We start from the raw sequence: 19,257 nt of genomic DNA on the forward strand, positions 1-19,257 counted from the left end.
TGTTTTATCTACGATGAACCAAATATACAAATATATTGTTTGCTGTCATGAAAAGATCATCTACAATGAACCAAATATTAGAAAAAAAATACAAATATATTGTATGTTGTTATGAACAGCATAAAATATGCAGTGAACCAAATAGTACAAAAAAACAAATATACTGTATGTTGTTATGAAAAGATCATCTGCAATGAACCAAATATTACAAAAAAAATATGAAGATATTCTATGCAAGTATGCAAAGATCATCTGAACCAAATATTACAAAAAATACAAAGATATTGCATGCTAGTATGAAAAGATCATTTGAACCAAATATTACAAAAAATACAAAGATGTTGTATGCTAGTATGAAAAGATCATCTGAAACACCAATCCTAATTTATAATACAGAACATAGTAGCCTGATAGTACAGAAAATACACGACTCCATATAGATATATATTACATGACATGACTCTTGACACAAAAATGACTCCTCGACATCAAACTGGAGGACCTGCTCTGCCTTTCTTAGCTTCTTTGTATGCAGCTAAATTGAAGACACAATGTTGTGGCAAATTCGTAACTTGTTTAGGTGGAACAAATGGAGTAGCAGCACTTTTCTGAACCTTTGCTGATCTAGCCTTGCTGCCTGGAGCATGCTTATCATATTTCAGCGAGCTTGGTTGTGATACAGGCAATGAGCTTGGTTGTGAATTTGTCTCCCTAATTTGAATGCCTATAGGTCGTCTGCACTCATGCACTTGTAGGTCTTGAGCTACAGCCTTTCCCTTGCTCTGCCTTGCAACTTCTTCAACCTATTACATGTACACATTAAAACTTATGGACTACATGGGTATAATATGACATGTGGGAATGCAGTAAACATTTGAAATTACTTATGTTCAGCACATTACCTTTGATTTCTTTGAAGTTTCTGCATCATAGACTTCTTTCTGTAGTTTCCTTTTCCTAGACCTTTCTCTGACAATATGTGCATTTCCATGATGCTTAGTTGCAGCAGCATTATTTGTGCAACTTTTCATGTTATGGCCTGTCCTATTGCATGAACTGCAAGTGATTTGGCCACCCACCTTGCTCATTTTTATCCCTTTTGGTGCTTCTCCTTCTTCTCTTTTCCTTTCTTTCCTTGGCCTTCCTGGCATTTTGATGTAACCAGGTGCTTGTGGCCTCACATGATCAGCAACCGCCCAATTTGACTGACCCTCCAATGGCTCCAACACATGAGAGTAAATTTTCTTGTAAGCCTCAATGGAATAACACTCAGCTATGTATGCATCCAACAGTTGTGAGCTCTTGTAGATGCAACTTATTGCATGGCAGCAGGGTAGACCAGAGAGCTACCAATATCTACAAGAACAAACCCTAGTTTGCAAATTCATAGTGTACTTGTATTTATCATTCTCTAACACCTCAAACCCATCTCTTCCATTCCAGAGCACATGACAATTTCCGGATCTTGCTATATTCTGCTTCAGTTTTTTAAATATGTTTGGACATATGATTCCTGACCATTTCAAACACTTGGTAATGCATTCTTGTATCTTCACCATAATTTTGCATCTTATCCACTCCAGCATAGATATAATAGGTAGATATCTTGATTCCATGATCCAGTTATTGAATGACTCACACATATTATTGTCAACTGAATCACAGTAGCTTCCCAGCTTCATGTAAGCCCTACTCTAGTGAATTGGGTCTGTATTCATCATGTCCTTTGCTCCTTCAACTGTGAATTGAGCCAATCGTGCTCTGTTATAGTTGAACAGAGATCTGTTAGGAGCCTTCGCACATCTCCAGAATCTCTTTTGCAAATCTTTGTCATTATGTTTTTTCTTCCAGTTGGAGTAAATGTGCCTTGCACACATCCTATGTTCTGCTTTTGGAAGAATATCCTCTACAGCCCCTATTAATCCTTTCTGCTGGTCTGAGATGAACACCCACCCATCCCCTTGATTATTGATTTTGAGGTCTCTGTTTAACTTCTCAACAAACCAGAACCAGGACTCGTATGTTTCTTTTTTGACTACAGCCCAAGCTACAGGGTACATTTGATTGTTGGCATCTCTTACCAAAGCAACAAGTAGCTGACCAAAGCAAACACCTTTAAAGAAACAACCATCTAGTCCTATAACCTTTCTGCAGCCAGCAAGAAATCCTTTTTTAATAGCACCAAAGCACATGTAAAACCTCTCAAAAACATGCTCATCATCCTTCACATCATCTGCCAGTTTGATAGCAACAGTGCTACCTGGGTTAGTTCTCAGCAATTCCAATTGGTAGTCAAAAACCAAGGAATATTCTTCTTTAGTGCTATCTTTGTATTTCTCCATCACTAATTTCTTGGCCCTTTTGCATTGTGCAATAGTGACATATGCAAACATGTCCTTTAAAACAGTTTGCTTCAAGTTTTCTAATTTCCATGTTGGATTTGCTTTTATCAAGGCTGCATACTTCTTAGCAATAACAACAGATGTCACTAATTTGTTGTCTCTTCTTGGAATACAGTGATGCTCATCGAAAAATGTTGAGACTTGCAACCATTTGTGCCTAGTGGTCCTTGATGCATAAATGACCCACTTACCTCCAGGCCAAGAACAATATGCTCTCACTTTGTCATGTTCATCTTTGCTGAACAACAAATAAAGTTGAATCTTTAGCTTTGACCATACAAAATTCAGGAAAGTGTGTACAGGAAAAAGTAACATTCAGTCAAGCATGGAAGATCATTTACTCTGCATTGAAAGTATGTACCGTGCAACTTCAGTTCATTCAGGCAAAATATGCCCACTTTTGTCCTAAACCAAACAGGAAAATCATCTACAATAAATTCAGACAAATATGTGCACTAAAAGGTCGCTCCTTTTCCTACCAATTCTCCTTGCATTCAAAGTTCAGTCAGCCCCACTTTTTTCTGAACTATCATAGGAACGGGGCTACCACCCACAACAAATTCTCCATTTACTCTGTAGGAGAAACAGGGCATAAGATAGATAGATAGATAGATAGAGATAGAGATAGAGATAGAGATAGAGAGGGAGAGAGAGAGAGAGAGAGAGAGAGAGATATGGCCATCGGTTCAAAGAGATATGGCCACTTTTTTCTGAACTAACAGGGCATAAGATAGGAGAAATGCAGTTGACAAAACAGGGCATCATCCAAAAAGCCACATCTACCGCTAAAATCGTAGCACTAAAGCGCTTAATTCCCATCATATGAACCCATGCCTGTACAGCACACGCGATTCCGCCAGCGCTCGCGATTCCGTCGGCGAACGACACCTGAACCCAAACAGAGGAGCGACAGAGATGGAGGGAGACGCACCTGGACACATGGCTTGGTTTCGCCCGCTACGGATGAGCGACAGATGAGGGAGGCGACGGCGGACGGCGCATGCGATTGCCAAGCCCTAGCGAACAAAAGGGGGGAGGCGATTCTTCTGGAGGTGGAGCTCTGACGAAGAAAAAAGGAAGGAGACAATAGAAAAAAGGAAGAAACGAGACAACCATCTGACTAATGGGACCCACACTGGCCTACTCAGCGTTCTTTGCCCAGTCAGCGCCTAATCAGAATCACGGGGGGGGACAAAAACCGCCCCAGATTACATATAAACCGCTCAAGGGGGTTATTAACCCGGTTTGAGTAATTGCAGGGTGTTATTTGTCCAGGTTTTGAGTTCAGGGGGGTATGTATCCCACAGAGTGGATTTGAGGGTGATTTGTATACTTCTTTCTTCCTTTTTCTTTTCTTGCCTTCTCTTCTATGGTTTGTGTTTGACAGAGATGCCACATGGGCTGGCCGTGAGGGGTGGTGTGCCTTTTCCTTTGTCTGTTATTTGGGCTTTCTTCCAGGCTGAATTTTCTGTTAGTAGTCGTGTTGCATGGGGACAGGAAATAGGGTTGTTCGCTTTGGTTTGTTCCCATTTTCTTTTTATTTTTTTTCTTTATTTTCTATTTTCTATTGCTATTATTATTTAATAAAATATTGTCACTTGTGTACACATACATCGATCACACACAATTGCATGTACATTTAATCACATATAATTACATGTGTTTTTTGTCTGTGTTCGTATGCAACTTTTTTTCTTTCCAACCGTTGAGCACACACAGTGTCATGCACATCGGCCACACACAGTTGTATGTATGTTATTGGCGTGTAACTTATCTTTTTTCCTTCTCAAAAATATTTGTCACCGGCCAACTAGACTTTGTTTCTGGCTAGAGTTTTCTTTAAACTTTGTTTGTGGTTCGAGTAGAGATCAGTAGGGCCGGTTGCATGCCCGACACTAGGAATGCAACTACAAGTGTCACATCCGACCGCAACTCCATGTCTTCTAGCCCGAGTGCAACTGGAAGTTCTTGTTATGTCAAAGGGGGCGCCAGTAGAGGGGGCGGGCCAGTTGCAAGCCCGACAACATCCCCACAACTGCAGTGCCGCACCCGAACGCAACTACATGTCCCCTAACATGGTTGCAATTGGACCTTTGTTTTGTCGGAGGGGGCGGCGAGAGAGGGGGTGGGCCAGTTGCATGTCCGACGCTAGGAATGCAACTTCAAGTGTCGCACCCGACTGAACTGCATGTCTTCTAGCCCGACTGTAACTGCACTTTTTTGTTCTACCAGAGGGGGCGCCAGTAGAGGGGGCGGGCCGGTTGCAAGGCCAACAACATCCCTGCAACTGCAAGCGCTGCACCTGACCGCAACTGCATGTCCCGCATCATGGTCGCAATTAGACCTTTATTTTGTCGGAGGGGGCAGCGGGAGAGGAGGTCGGCCAGTTGCATGTTCGACACTAGGAATGCAACTACAAGTGTCGCACCCGACCACAACTTCATGTCTTGTAACCCGACCACAACTGGACTTTTTTGTTCTGTCGGAGAGGGCGGGCCAGTTGCAAGCCCGACAACAGCCCCGCAACTGCAAGTGTCACACCCGACCGCAACTGCATGTCTTGTAACCCGACCGCAACTGGACTTTTTTGTTCTATCGGAGGGGGTGGGCAAGTTGCAAGCCCGACAACATCCCTGCAACTGCAAGCGCCGCAGCCGACCGCAACTGCATGTCCCCCAACATGGTTTCAATTGGACCTTTGTTTTGTCGGAGGGGGCGGGCCAGTTGCATGTCCGACACTATGTATGCAACTGCAAGTGTTGCACCCGACCGCAACTGCATGTCTTGTAACCCAACCGCAACTGGACTTTTTGTTCTGTCGGAGGAGGCAACCTAGTTGCAAGCCCGACAACAGCCGCGCAACTGCAAGCGCCGCAGCCAATCGCAACTGCATGTCCCCCAACATGGTTGCAACTGGACCTTTGTTTTGTAGGATGGGGCGGCGAGAGAGGAAGTGGGCCAGTTGCATGTCCGACACTAGACATGCAACTGCAAGTGTGGCACCCGACCGCAACTGCATGTCTTCTAGCCCGACCGCAACTGGGTTTTTTTTTCTGTCGAAGGGGGCGCCGGTAGATGGGCGGGCCAGCTGCAAGCCCGAGAACATCCCCGCAACTGCAAGCGTCGCACCTGATCGCACCTGCATTTCCAACTGTAGTCATGCAACTGTATGTCTCTCTAACTTGGGTGCGGGCGGGGGGGGGGGGGGGAGCCTAGGAGCTTGGGCGTCCCAGTATGTGAATTTATTTTTCATTTTTTCATTTTTGATTTTGTACTTTCTATTTTTCTTTCTATTTATTTTTGCGTTTTGGATTTGTGTTATTGTTTCTTTTCTAAATTAGTGATGTTTGGATATTTTTCTAAAAAATAATGCCACTCGATTTGCACACACGTGGGCTGCACATAGTTTCTTAATTTATTTTCCTTCTTTTTTGTGTCAAAAATATGTGCTCAAAGAAATACAAACACACTTAACACTTTTTTTTAGAACAACTACACTTTTTGTATGTATTATATTTGTTTGAGGCACACTACAGTGCATATCGGCTGGGAGAGATGACACATACACCGACATATTTGACAGCCTAAATACAGCCTAATATTTATACTCATTTGCACACTAGTCGGCCACATATAGTTGCTTATCCGTCGGTTACAGACAATTAAATTGTCTTCTTCTTTTCATTTCTTTATTTTTCTTTGTTACATTGAAGATTTCTTTATCATTTAAAAATACAAAATATTTTTTGAATGAAATGATAAATAAAGAACAAAAATAGCAAGATGACACGAAAAGAAGAAATAGAGCATTAGCAACGCTAGCGTAAAAAATAAAAGCTACACTGTGCTGCGTAGTACACCCAACGGGACAATGTTATAGCAATTCCAGTAAAAAGCACAAATAAAAAAACCATAGGCACAACGAATAGACGATGTCAATACAGCCCAGCAGCAGCCCACGTTGAGCCAACACAGGCCGACGCAGGTCAACACATAACGAACAGGGAAACCGAACTCCAGGCAAGCGAACGGAGTTACGTACGATCAGTTTATATATGACGTCATCTGTCTCAGTCGACTGAGATTTAGATAGACCCATTTTTTATGGATGAGGGGATGGCGAGGCCCCCTCCATCCATTGTGATCCACGGCTACGGGCCACGGGGCACTCACCGCGGCTAGCTGTGCCCACGGATCCACGTCTTGTCGCACCCGTCGTCACGTCCCCATGCCGCCATTGCTGCTCCTCTTCCGGCCGCCCTGCTCAATTTCTCCTAGCGTTGATGGCTTTGATGGTAGCGCGAGCAAGGAACCCCGCTGCCTCGTCTACCCTATGGACGGCCTCGTCCCATCACGACAACGACGCTGATGCTGCTGAGCGTGTCGAGCTTCTCCAGCGAAAGGGAGGTGTTTGTTGTCACCGGGAATGAGGGCGTGCATGAGAACGACATTGGAGCCGAGGTTAAGCGGGCCCAGCTGGTAGCAGTAAACATGGGATATTCAATTCAAAACCTGGACACGTGAGCCCAATACAACTTTGTTTCTAGTTTTGGACGAAATGTGTCCGATTTTGAAACACGAAGGACGAAATGTCGCCCAAAAACATACTTTTCTCTCGTGTTGTTTAAGTTATCATTTTTATACATGTACTAGAAAAAATTGATAGATGTGGCCTTGGATTTTTATCACATCAGATTTTATTTTAAATTGGTGATTAATTTAATCACAAAAGGAAGCATAAATTCACTAATTGGAGCTCAATATGTTAGACCCATGGATCAAGGTGGTGAATTTTGCCACACTGATTAAAGTATGATCAATATGTTCACGGAGTATCTATTTTTAAGCCAACTTTAATCTGTGCAACCTTGGACCTAGAAATAAAAAAAATTGTGATCCATCTAGAAACAAAAATTGTCTCTAGTTGATAAGATCGCTTTTTATTGACTCATAATATTGCATCAACATGAACACCCGCGTTGTCGGACCGAACCATATGAGTAAATTGCAAGAAACCACCACATTGAAGGCTAGATTTGCAGAAAACACTACATTACATTTCCTTTTTGGAAGAAAGCACCACGCCTTTTTGTAATCTTGTTGCAAATAAAACCGATTGGCCGATTAGAACGTTTTAAGTATGTTTACGATAGGTGGGTCCATATTTTTTTGCCGACGTGGCGTAAAGGCTTCGCCGAGACGGCGTTAGATGGTGAATTTGTCTAGATTTAAAAACAAGTCCCTCTAATTTTAAAGGAACACCCTTCGATGAAAACCAGAAAAGCAAATAGCTCCCTGGAGCCTACCCAAGCACGCGAGCAAAACATCAATATGGCGATGGGTGTCGTTGATGGTGAGAGGGCGCACCGTCGGGGTCTAGGAGGTAGGGGCGGTGGTCGTAGGGGTCTGGGAGGAGGCGGTGGTGGTTGTCGGGGTCTGGTAGGAGACGGCGAGCGAGTGGCGCGATACCGGACCATATAGGTGGCCGCACCGGCAAGGCGGGGGCGCGCCATTGGGAACTAGGAGGCGGCGGAGAGCGATTGACGCGATGTCGGGCCATCGGTGGCCGCAAGGATGGTCGTTGCGGGCAGCGTGGCCCCAACGGCGAGGCGTCCTTGGCGGTTATCCATGGCGGCGGCGGCCACGACGCTCATCCATGGTGCGGCGTACACGGTCGATCCAGGTGGCCGGGAGCAGTAGAGGGAGGGATGGGCTCGTCGTCGACGCCGACGTTCACGGTGCAGTGCGGCCGTGTGGTGGCAGTTGGGATCTAGCGTGGGTGGCGGCACGCCTGCGTGCACCATGAGAAAGGGGATCAGGAGGAATTTCCGGTGAGAGAAAAAAGATGAATAAAAAAATCCAGCTTACAGGTGGGCCCCATATCCACTCTGGCGCCGTCTCGGCCGAACCGTTACGCCACGTCGGCAAAATCTGAATCCACCTGTCATTAACATATTTAAAGCGCTCTAATCCGCCGAGGAGTGGTTGTTGCAAAATGATTACACAAGATGCGGTGTTTTCTGCAAAAGAAATGTAGTGTAGTGTCTGCTAACATAGCGTTCAAAATGATGCTTTCGTGCAATTTACTCGAACCATATAGATCATATCGTGGGTTTGCACCGAAAAGAGAAGCGCTGTGTAAACTCCACATCGCCAAGGACCAACTAGTGAAGACCGGACATAGAATTTTCATCCTCGTGTCTCTAGTTATTTAACTATATATATCACCCGAAAAAAAACTATATATAACGTATATGCATTCATGTTTCTTCAACCAAACACACGAAAAATGGACTCGTCTCACCTATCTAGCCAAACATGCAACTTTGATTGCTTAAATAGCCAGTCATATGGTTGTACCAAGCCCCTACCCACGGATTCTCATCCCTCTGGCCGAACATATATACCCTAGCAGTGGCACTAGTACTCGGTGTTGTCAAAATGTTAACTATATTTTCGACTCGATAATAACTACATTTTCGACTCGATAAATGAAATTTCACTCTTTCATTCAATAATCACATCGATGTCAAGTACTACACATCAACCTGGCAGGGCTAACAATTCATATTCCATTTGTTCCTTTCTATAATATATGCATTTTTTTAACGGGGGCATACCCATGATACGGGCTTTTGGGCCCATCGAATCTCAGATCCAATGGCGCATGAGAAGCTGCTATAGCTGTTGTACTTGTGCGCATTTTTCAGATTCTAGGAGGGTTTTTTGTATAAATGTTCATCATCTCACAGGAGATCCAACGGCTGAGGTCGCACGGGAGCACTTAAGCTTAGGTGCTCCCGGAGCACCATATATTTTCCCGGGCCATCACGTGGTGGTGGTGGATCGACGTGGGGGAGGGAGGCGAGAAATAACGGGCAAAAAGAAAGACCCATCTGACCTGGAAAAACGATGAGAGAAAAAAAATGGTGACACGTGGATGGCTTTCCATAGAAACCAGGAGTGTGACAAAACTTATCCGTTTCGAGACTTGAAAGACCAAATGTTTCCCAAAAATTCTTAAGAGACTAAGTGTATCCTTTTAAGGAATTTGAGGGACAAAAACATACGTTTCTCACATGACAATGCTGGTACACAATTCACTGTTGGATAATTAGATTGAGCTCAAAACATAACTCGTATTCATCCTCTTAGGGATAGCATATATATATATATATATATATATATATATATATATATATATATATATATGACAAATTTTATCTACAAGCAGTGGTAGTTACCACCTAAGTGCTGGCCTTCCACGTGTCCTACTGTATTTAAACTAAACGGGTTTGTGAATAGCCAAGGATCCACTATTTTACAACTAACTAATTTATTTTTTTAATCAAATAGATAACGAGTGACTTGTTTCAACGACCTCCTAGTTTGTTGCAGGCGTCAAAATTTAAACACATAGAGCCAACGTACTCAGCTTTGTACTACACGTGCAGCCACGGAATAAAGAAACAGAATACCTTTTCAAGGCACTATAGAGTTTTTTTTTGCATCGACGGCAATATAGAGTATATGCACTTCATTGTGAAAGGAGTATGCAGTATACCCCGCAAAAAAAGGAGTATATAGTATGTCTACATATATGTTTCCCACATCTATGTTGTATAAGTGGGAGTATGGAACGTGGCATGCGGAAGTATGTAGAATATTCCTTTCTAACCGGAGTATAGAGTTTATATATACGTCACCTTGAAAGGAGTATGGAGGATGTCTCCATCTATTCCATCGTTATTAAGTTTACAACCATGATACATGCATGATACTATTTATACATTTATGCATATCATAGTCGATCAAGCACCTATGTACCTGTAGGGATGTGCCCTTGTAGTTTCTTTCATCTAATGTGCCCTTGTAGCTCACTAGTCTATATTGTTTTTCTTTAAGTATGTCTTACAAAATTGTATGGAGTATCTGCAACATGTAGTATGGAGTATCTCATTCGCAAGAAAAAGTATGGAGTATGTACTGCATAGTTGTATGGAGTATATATCATACAAAAGCAGTATGGAGTATATATCATACAGAAGCAGTATGGAGTATCTACAAAATGTGGTTTGGAGGGCATACGGAAAATAATGTACATATACATGTCACACGTGATGGTTACAAATTTGGTTACAAATTGTACTATTATACAGTTCATAGATGAATTTACGGACTCAAGAGCATGGCACAGATGTGCCAATGCCAACGAGATTTGCATGAAATTATGGCGGATATTGCCGTCGGAGCATGTCTTCACCACACATGCGTAGGTGCCGGATTGCCACTCTCGCCGCAGCCGCTAACCATAGTCACGCATCAAGTCCATGTTGGGTCAGCCTTTGCAGATGGAATCATCGTTCTGGCCGCCTCCCTGCTGATACTCCTCTTCACTTCTTCAGCCATCCCTGATAAAAAGATCAGGCGAAGTAACAACAATTAGCATTCAACCGGGACTTCTACCTCCAATAAATACTTTCTAATTAGTTTAGATACACCCAGCCCAAGAAAACCAATCGCGTGTGCAATAAAATAAAGAAACAAGGACGAAACAAATATCAATTGGCCTCACGCATGCATGGAACCACCGATGTGATGCCGTGTACCTTCCTTTTTGCAGATCCAATTCTTCTCACGCGGATTTAGAGAGAGAGAGAGATCTAACCGTATTGCCTTATCCAGAGTCAGCGTGTATACAAGACTGAAATATATAAATGGCAAGAGAAAAGGTGGGGCGTCCCAGAAAATTCGGAAGCTCGGTCCAACAAACTGATCGGGCATAGATTTTATGGTGCCCACGACCCGTTAAGAAAGGCACAGATCTTGATGCAATCAAATGGCAGTGGGGATGATGGTAACTACAAGCGATGGTAGAAAGGATTTTCCATATATATATATATATATATATATATATATATATATATATATATATATATATATATATATATAAGAGTACATATGTGAGAGGGAGAGAAGATACAACGCACGCACACGCTAACAAACTACCAGCCGATCCTATTTGACTGGATGGATAGGAGCGGCTGACTCGTGCATGGCCCATGCAAGGGCGGTGGCGCATGAAACACGCGCATGAGCAGCTTATCTGCCGCAAGACCAGCTCGGCTGGTGAATCTCAATCTAACAGCCCCCCCCCCCCCCCCCCCCCCCCCCCGCAGTCTCAACGTGGGCTTGCCGAACATTGAGACTGGACCGGAACTGAGTGAAAGTAGCAGTAGGTAGGCCCTTCGTGAAGATGTCCGTGTATTGAGAGGTTGTAGGGATGTGAAGTACACGAACTTCCCCCAGAGAAACCTTGTCCCACACAAAATGAATGTCGATCTCAATGTGTTTCGTGCGTCGATGCTGCACTGGATTAGCGGACAGGTATACAGCAGAGACATTATCACAATACACCACCGTGGACTTGGCGATAGGCTGATGGAGCTCCTACAACAACTGATGTAACCAAGCGGTCTCTGCAACGACGTGTGCAACCGCCCGGTACTCTGCCTCAGCGCTCGACCTGGAACCAGTAAGCTGTCGTTTCGACGACCAAGATATCGAATTATCCGTAAGAAAAACACAAAAACCAGAGGTGGAGCACCGTGTGTCGGGGCAGCCGGCCCAGTCTGCGTTGGAGTATGCTAAGAGAGTGGACGGTGGGGAAGGGGTGATGTGGAGGCCAAGGTCCAGGGTGCCCTTGAGATAACGAATGATGCGTTTGACGAGGTTATAATGGGAGGAGCGTGGGCATGCATGAAAAGGCAGGCCTGATGAACGGCATAGGACAGGTCAGGACGAGTGAGAGTCATGTACTGGAGGGCGCCGGTTAAGCTATGGTAAAGGGTAGGGTTCTCTAGGAGATCGCCGTCAGAGATGGATAGTTTGGCGCCAGAGTCAATGGGGGTGCGAACGGGATGACACTCAGTCATGCCAGCACGCTGAATGATGTCTAAAGCATACTGTTGCTGTGAGAGGTGTAGCCCGGTGGAGGAGTGAGCAACGACAATGCCAAGTAAATGAGAGAGAGGACCGAGGTCAGTCACAGAGAACTCCCCACGGAGAAGAGAGATGATGTAGTCGAGAAAAGTGGTCGAGGATGCCGTGAGATATCGTCGACGTAAAGAGGAAGATAGGCCGTGTGGTTTGTGGATTTGTAAATAAAAAGTGACGTGTCACATTTGGAGGCGATGAATCCCATGGACGTGGCGAACGCGGCGAAGCGAGTGAACGACACACGTGGAGCCTGCTTAAGGCCGTAGAGAGATTTCTGAAGGAGACAGACGTGGGAGGGTGCGACGGGGTCTGCTGGCATTAGACAGTCTCAGTAAGATGGCCATGGTGGAAAGCGTTCTTGACATCTAACTGGTGGATGGGCCAAGAGTGAGAGGTAGCGAGAGAGAGAACAACATGAATAGTGCTAGGTTTGACCACGGGAGAAAAGGTCTCGTCGTAATCGATCCCCTCGATCTGAGAAAACCCACGGACTACCCAACGCGCCTTATAACGAGAGAGTGTACCATCAGAGTTGTATTTGTGCCAAAAAACCCATTTCCCGCTGATGACGGGAGCACCGGAGGGCCGAGGAACAAGCGACCAAGTCTCGTTTTGAATGAGGGCTTGGTACTCGTCGCTCATGGCACCGGCCCAGTGTGGATCAGCGAGGGCAGCGCGGTAGGTACGGGGAAATGGAGAAGCGCCTCGTAGTTTAGCAAGGAAGTTAAGCCGACGGGAGGGTAAGTGAAAACCAGACTTGGCACGAGTACGCATGTCGTGAGGGTTAGAAGGTGGTGCAATGGCGATGGCATGCAGGAGAAGAGGTCTAGGAGTAGGAGGACTGCTAGAGGAAGTGGATGGAGGGCTACGATTGGTGGAGGAAGATGTCAGAGAGTCGGTCGAAGCCGGTGTCGTGGCAGCCTGGACGTCGGACGAAATTGCTGGTGTGGCAGCGTTGTCGCCGGGCAAAACGACTGGCGCGACAGTGGGTTCGCCGGGAAAAATGACTGTCGTGGCAGTATTTTGACGAGGTGAGGGGGCTGCAGGGGCTGGGGTGTTGGCGACCAGCAGGGTGATCGCAGGAACCACGGGGTTCGGGGATAGGGTAGGGCCATCGTGATGGAATGGATGGTGAAATTCCATCGTCGGGGAAGCTGTCGGGGTGCTGGAAAATGGGAAGACGAACTCATCAAACACAACATGCCGTGATGTGTAGACTTTGTTGGTGGAGCGGTCAAGACAGCGGTACCCTTTGTGGTCAGAAGGGTAGCCGATGAAGACACAGAGCGCGCGGCAAGTTTGTGTGGCACAGTGGCCTCCGTGTTGGGATATCATAAGCATCCGAAGACACGAAGATGAGAATAAGAACACGGTGTGCAGTGGAGGACCTCGTGCGACGTGGAAAGGGATAACTTTTTGGTGGGGCGTGATACGTCTCCAACGTATCTATAATTTTTGGTTGTTCCATGCTATTATATTACCCCTTTTGGATGTTTATGGGCTTTATTTTACACATTTATATCATTTTTGGGACTAACCTACTAACCGGAGGCCCAACCCATATTGTTGTTTTTTTGCCTATTTTAGTATTTCGAAGAAAAGGAATATCAAAGGGAGTCCAAACGGAATGAAACCTTCGGGAGTGTGATTTTTGGAACGAACGTGATCCAGAGGACTTGGAGTGCATGTCAAGAAGCAGCCAAGGCTCCCACGAGATAGGAGGGCGCGCCCCCCTATAGGGCGTGCCCCCTGTCTCGTGGGCCCCTCGGGCGTCCACCGACTGTTGGGGAACATAGTAATTTCAAAAAATTTCCTACGCACACGCAAGATCATGGTGATGCATAGCAACGAGAGGGGAGAGTGTGTCCACGTACCCTCGTAGACCAAAAGCGAAGCGTTATGACAACGCGGTTGATGTAGTCATACGTCTTCATGATCCGACCGATCCAAGCACCGAACGTACGTCACCTCCGAGTTCAGTACACGTTCAGCTCGATGACGATCCCCGGACTCCGATCTAGCAGTGTGTCGGGGATGAGTTCCGTCAGCACGATGGCGTGGTGACGATGATGATGTTCTACCGATGCAGGGCTTCGCCTAAGCACCGCAACGATATGACCGAGGTGGAATATGGTGGAGGAGGGCACCGCACACGGATAAGGAACGATCACGAAGATCAACTTGTGTGTCTAGAGGTGCCCCCTCCTTCGTATATAAAGGGGGGAGGAGGAGGGGGCTGACCAAGGGGGTGGCGCGCCCTAGGAGGGGGAAACCTACTCCAAGTAGGTTTGCCCCTCCCTTTCCTAGTCAAAGAAGGAGGGGGAAGGAAGGAGTGGGAGAGGGGAAAGGCAAGGGGGGCGCCGCCCCCCCTTCCTTGTCCTATTCGGACTCAAGGGGAGGGGGCGTGCCTCTTGCCCTGGTCGGCCCGTCTCTTTCGGTGTCCGAATATAGTCGTGCAATATATCAATCTTTATGTCTCGACCATTTCGAGACTCCTCGTCATGTCCATGATCACATCCGGGACTCCGAACAACCTTCGGTACATCAAAACTTATAAACTCATAATAAAACTGTCATCGTAACGTTAAGCGTGCGGACCCTACGGGTTCGAGAACTATGTAGACATGACCTAGAACTGTTTCCGGTCAATAACCAATAGCGGAACCTGGATTCTCATATTGGCTCCTACATATTCTACAAAGATCTTTATCGGTCAAACCGCATAACAACTTACGTTGTTCCCTTTGTCATCGGTATGTTACTTGCCCGAGATTTGATCGTCGGTATCCAATACCTAGTTCAATCTCGTTACCGGCAAGTCTCTTTACTCGTTATGTAATGCATCATTCCGTAATCAACTCATTGGTCACATTGCTTGCAAGACTTATAGTGATGTGCATTACCGAGTGGGCCCAGAGATACCTCTCCGACAATCGAAGTGACAAAAACCTAATCTCGAAATATGCCAACTCAACATCTACCTTTGGAGACACCTGTAGAGCTCCTTTATAATCACCCAGTTATGTTGTGACGTTTGGTAGCACACAAAGTGTTCCTCCGGTAAATGGGAGTTGCATAATCTCATAGTTGTAGGAACTTTGTATAAGTCATGAAGAAAGCAATAACAACATACTAAATGATCAAGTGCTAGGCTAACGGGATGGGTCAAGTCAATCACATCATTCTCCTAATGATGTGATCTCGTTAATCAAATGACAACACATGTCTATGGTTAGGAAACATAACCATCTTTGATTAATGAGCTAGTCAAGTAGAGGCATACTAGTGACATTAAGTTTGTCTATGTATTCACACATGTATCATGTTTCCGGTTAATACAATTCTAGCATGAATAATAAACATTTATCATGATATGAGGAAATAAATAATAACTTTATTATTGCCTCTAGGGCATATTTCCTTCAGTCTCCCACTTGTACTAGAGTTAATAATCTAGATTACACAGTAATGATTCTAACACCCATGGAGTCTTGGTGCTGATCATGTTTTGCTCGTGGAAGAGGCTTAGTCAATGGGTCTGCAACATTCAGATCCGTATGTATCTTGCAAATCTCTATGTCTCCCACCTGGACTTGGTCCCAGATGGAATTGAAGCGTCTCTTGATGTGCTTGGTCCTCTTGTGAAATCTGGGTTCCTTTGTGAAGGCAATTGCACCAGTATTGTCACAGAAGATCTTCATTGGTCCCGATGCACTAGGTATGACACCTAGATCGGAAATGAACTCCTTCATCTAGACTCCTTCATTTGCTGCTTCCGAAGCAGCTATGTACTCCGCTTCACATGTAGATACCGCCACGACGCTTTGTTTAGAACTGCACCAACTCACAGCTCCACCGTTTAATAAAAACACGTATCCGGTTTGCGATTTAGAATCGTCCAGATCAGTGTCAAAGCTTGCATCGACGTAACCATTTACGACTAGCTCTTTGTCACCTCCATAAACGAGAAACATATCCTTAGTCCTTTTCAGGTATTTCAGGATGTTCTTGACCGTTGTCCAGTGATCCATTCCTGGATTACTTTGGTACCTCCCTGCTAAACTTATTGCTAAGCATACATCAGGTCTGGTACACAGCATTGCATACATGATAGAGCCTATGGCTGAAGCATAGGGAACATCTTTCATTTTCTCTCTATCTTCTGCTGTGGTCGGGCATTGAGTCTGACTCAACTTCACACCTTGAAATACAGGCAAGAACCCTTTCTTAGCCTAATCCATTTTGAACTTTTTCAAAATTTTATCAAGATATGTGCTTTGTGAAAGTCCAATTAAGCGTCTTGATCTATCTCTATAGATCTTGATGCCTAATATGTAAGCAGCTTCGCCGAGGTCTTTCATTGAAAAACTTTTATTCAAGTATCCCTTTATGATATCCAGAAATTCTATATCATTTCCAATTAATAATATGTCTTCTACATATAATATCAGAAATGCTACAGAGCTCCCACTCACTTTCTTGTAAATACAAGCTTCTCCAAAAGTCTGTATAAAACCATATGCTTTGATCACACTATCAAAGCGTTTATTCCAACTCCGAGATGCTTGCACCAGTCCATAAATGGATCGCTGGAGCTTGCACACTTTGTTAGCACCTTTTGGATCGACAAAACCTTCCGGTTGCATCATATACAACTCTTCTTCCAGAAATCCATTCAGGAATGCAGTTTTTACATCCATTTGCCAAATTTCATAATCATAAAATTCGGCAATTGCTAACATGATTCGGACAGACTTAAGCATCGCTACGGGTGAGAAAGTCTCATCGTAGTGAACCCTTTGAACTTGTCGAAAACCTTTTGCAACAAGTCGAGCTTTGTAGACAGTTATATTACCATCAGCGTCAGTCTTCTTCTTGAAGATCCATTTATTCTCAATAGCTTGCCGATCATCGGGCAAGTCAACCAAAGTCCATACTTTGTTCTCATACATGGATCCTATCTCAGATTTCATGGCTTCAAGCCATTTTGCGGAATCTGGGCTCATCATCGCTTCCTCATAGTTCATAGGTTCGCCATGGTCAAGTAACATGACTTTCAGAATAGGATTACCGTACCACTCTGGTGCGGATCTTACTCTGGTAGACCTACGAGGTTCAGTAGAAACTTGATCTGAAGTTTCATGATCAATATCAGTAGCTTCGTCACTAATTGGTGTAGTTGTCACAGGAACCGGTTCTTGTGATGAACTACTTTCCAATAAGGGAGCAGGTACAGTTACCTCATCAAGTTCTACTTTCCTCCCACTCACTTCTTTCGAGAGAAACTCCTTCTCTAGAAAGGATCCGAATTTAGCAACGAAAATCTTGCCCTCAGATCTGTGATAGAAGGTGTACCCAATAGTCTCTTTTGGGTATCCTATGAAGACACATTTCTCCGATTTGGGTTCGAGCTTATCTGGTTGAAGTTTCTTCACATAAGCATCGCAGCCCCAAACTTTAAGAAACGACAACTTTGGTTTCTTGCCAAACCACAGTTCATAAGGTGTCGTCTCAACGGATTTTGATGGTGCCCTATTTAACATGAATGCGGCCGTCTCTAAAGTATAACCCCAAAACGATAGCGGTAAATCAGTAAGAGACATCATAGATCGTACCATATCCACTAGAGTACGATTACGACGTTCGGTCACACCATTTCGTTGTGGTGTTCCGGGTGGCGTGAGTTGTGAAACTATTCCGCATTGTTTCAAATGTAAACCAAACTCGTAACTCAAATATTCTCCTCCACGATCAGATCGTAGAAATTTTATTTTCTTGTTACGATGATTTTCTACTTCACTCTGAAATTCTTTGAACTTTTCAAATGTTTTAGACTTGTGTTTCATCAAGTAGATATACCCATATCTGCTCAAATCATCTGTGAAGGTGAGAAAATAATGATACCCACCGTGAGCCTCGACATTCATTGGACCACATACATCAGTATGTATGATTTCTAAAAATCAGTTGCTCGCTCCATAGTTCCAGAGAACGGCGTTTTAGTCATCTTGCCCATGAGGCATGGTTCGCAAGTACCAAGTGATTCATAATCAAGTGATTCCAAAAGTCCATCAGTATGGAGTTTCTTCATGTGCTTTACACCGATACGACCTAAACGGCAGTGCCCCAAATAAGTTGCACTATCATTATTAACTCTGCATCTTTTGGCTTCAACGTTATGAATATGTGTATCACTACTATCGAGATTTAATAAAAATAGACCACTCTGTAAGTGTGCATGACCATAAAATATATTACTCATATAAATAGAACAACCATTATTCTCTGATTTAAATGAATAACCGTCTCGCATCAAACAAGATCCAGATATAATGTTCATGCTCAACGCTGGCACCAAATAAGAATCATTTAGGTCTAAAACTAATCCCGATGGTAGATGTAGGGTAGCGTGCCGACCGCGATCACATCGACTTTGGAACCATTTCCCACGCGCATCGTCACCTCGTCCTTAGCCAATCTTCGCCTATTCCGTAGTCCCTGTTTCGAGTTGCAAATATTAGCAACAGAACCAGTATCAAATACCCAGGTACTACTGCGAGCATCAGTAAGGTACACATCAATAACATGTATATCACATATACCTTTGTTCGCTTTGCCATCCTTCTTATCCGCCAAATACTTGGGGCAGTTCTGTTTCCAGTGTCCAGTCTGCTTGCAATAGAAGAACTCAGTCTCAGGCTTAGGTCCAGACTTGGGTTTCTTCTCTGGAGCAGCAACTTGTTTGCTGTTCTTCTTGAAGTTCCCCTTCTTCTTCCGTTTGCCCTTTTTCTTGAAACTGGTGGTCTTATTGACCATCAACACTTGATGCTCCTTCTTGATTTCTACCTCCGCAACC

The 19,257-nt window shown here is 44.5% G+C and overlaps 1 protein-coding gene and 1 long non-coding RNA gene across 3 annotated transcripts; both read right to left on the minus strand.

Annotated features, from left to right (window-relative positions):
* Positions 1 to 407: 407 nt before the first annotated feature.
* Positions 408 to 3,454, minus strand: LOC123095147 (uncharacterized). 2 transcript variants are annotated; one of them, XR_006446109.1, is made up of 3 exons: positions 3,334 to 3,454; positions 903 to 2,640; positions 408 to 803 (listed from the first exon to the last, which is right to left on the minus strand). XR_006446109.1 is itself a non-coding variant. In XM_044516962.1 (2 exons), the coding sequence occupies exons 1-2, from the start codon at positions 1,149 to 1,151 to the stop codon at positions 489 to 491; spliced, it is 564 nt and encodes a 187-aa protein (XP_044372897.1). In that variant the 5' UTR covers positions 1,152 to 1,339; the 3' UTR covers positions 408 to 488. The 2 variants fall into 2 exon arrangements, 1 of the variants encoding a protein (XP_044372897.1); XM_044516962.1 differs by lacking the exon at positions 3,334 to 3,454 and having other exon boundaries at positions 903 to 1,339.
* A 7,003-nt stretch (positions 3,455 to 10,457) lies between these two features.
* Positions 10,458 to 11,157, minus strand: LOC123095149 (uncharacterized). Its single transcript, XR_006446110.1, has 2 exons — positions 10,978 to 11,157; positions 10,458 to 10,813 (listed from the first exon to the last, which is right to left on the minus strand). It is a non-coding gene; the product is annotated as an uncharacterized lncRNA (long non-coding RNA).
* Between the last annotated feature and the right edge of the window lie 8,100 nt (positions 11,158 to 19,257).

The sequence above is a fragment of the Triticum aestivum genome, chromosome 4B (genome assembly GCF_018294505.1).
Source record: "Triticum aestivum cultivar Chinese Spring chromosome 4B, IWGSC CS RefSeq v2.1, whole genome shotgun sequence".
In the NCBI taxonomy this organism is placed as follows: Eukaryota; Viridiplantae; Streptophyta; class Magnoliopsida; order Poales; family Poaceae; genus Triticum; species Triticum aestivum.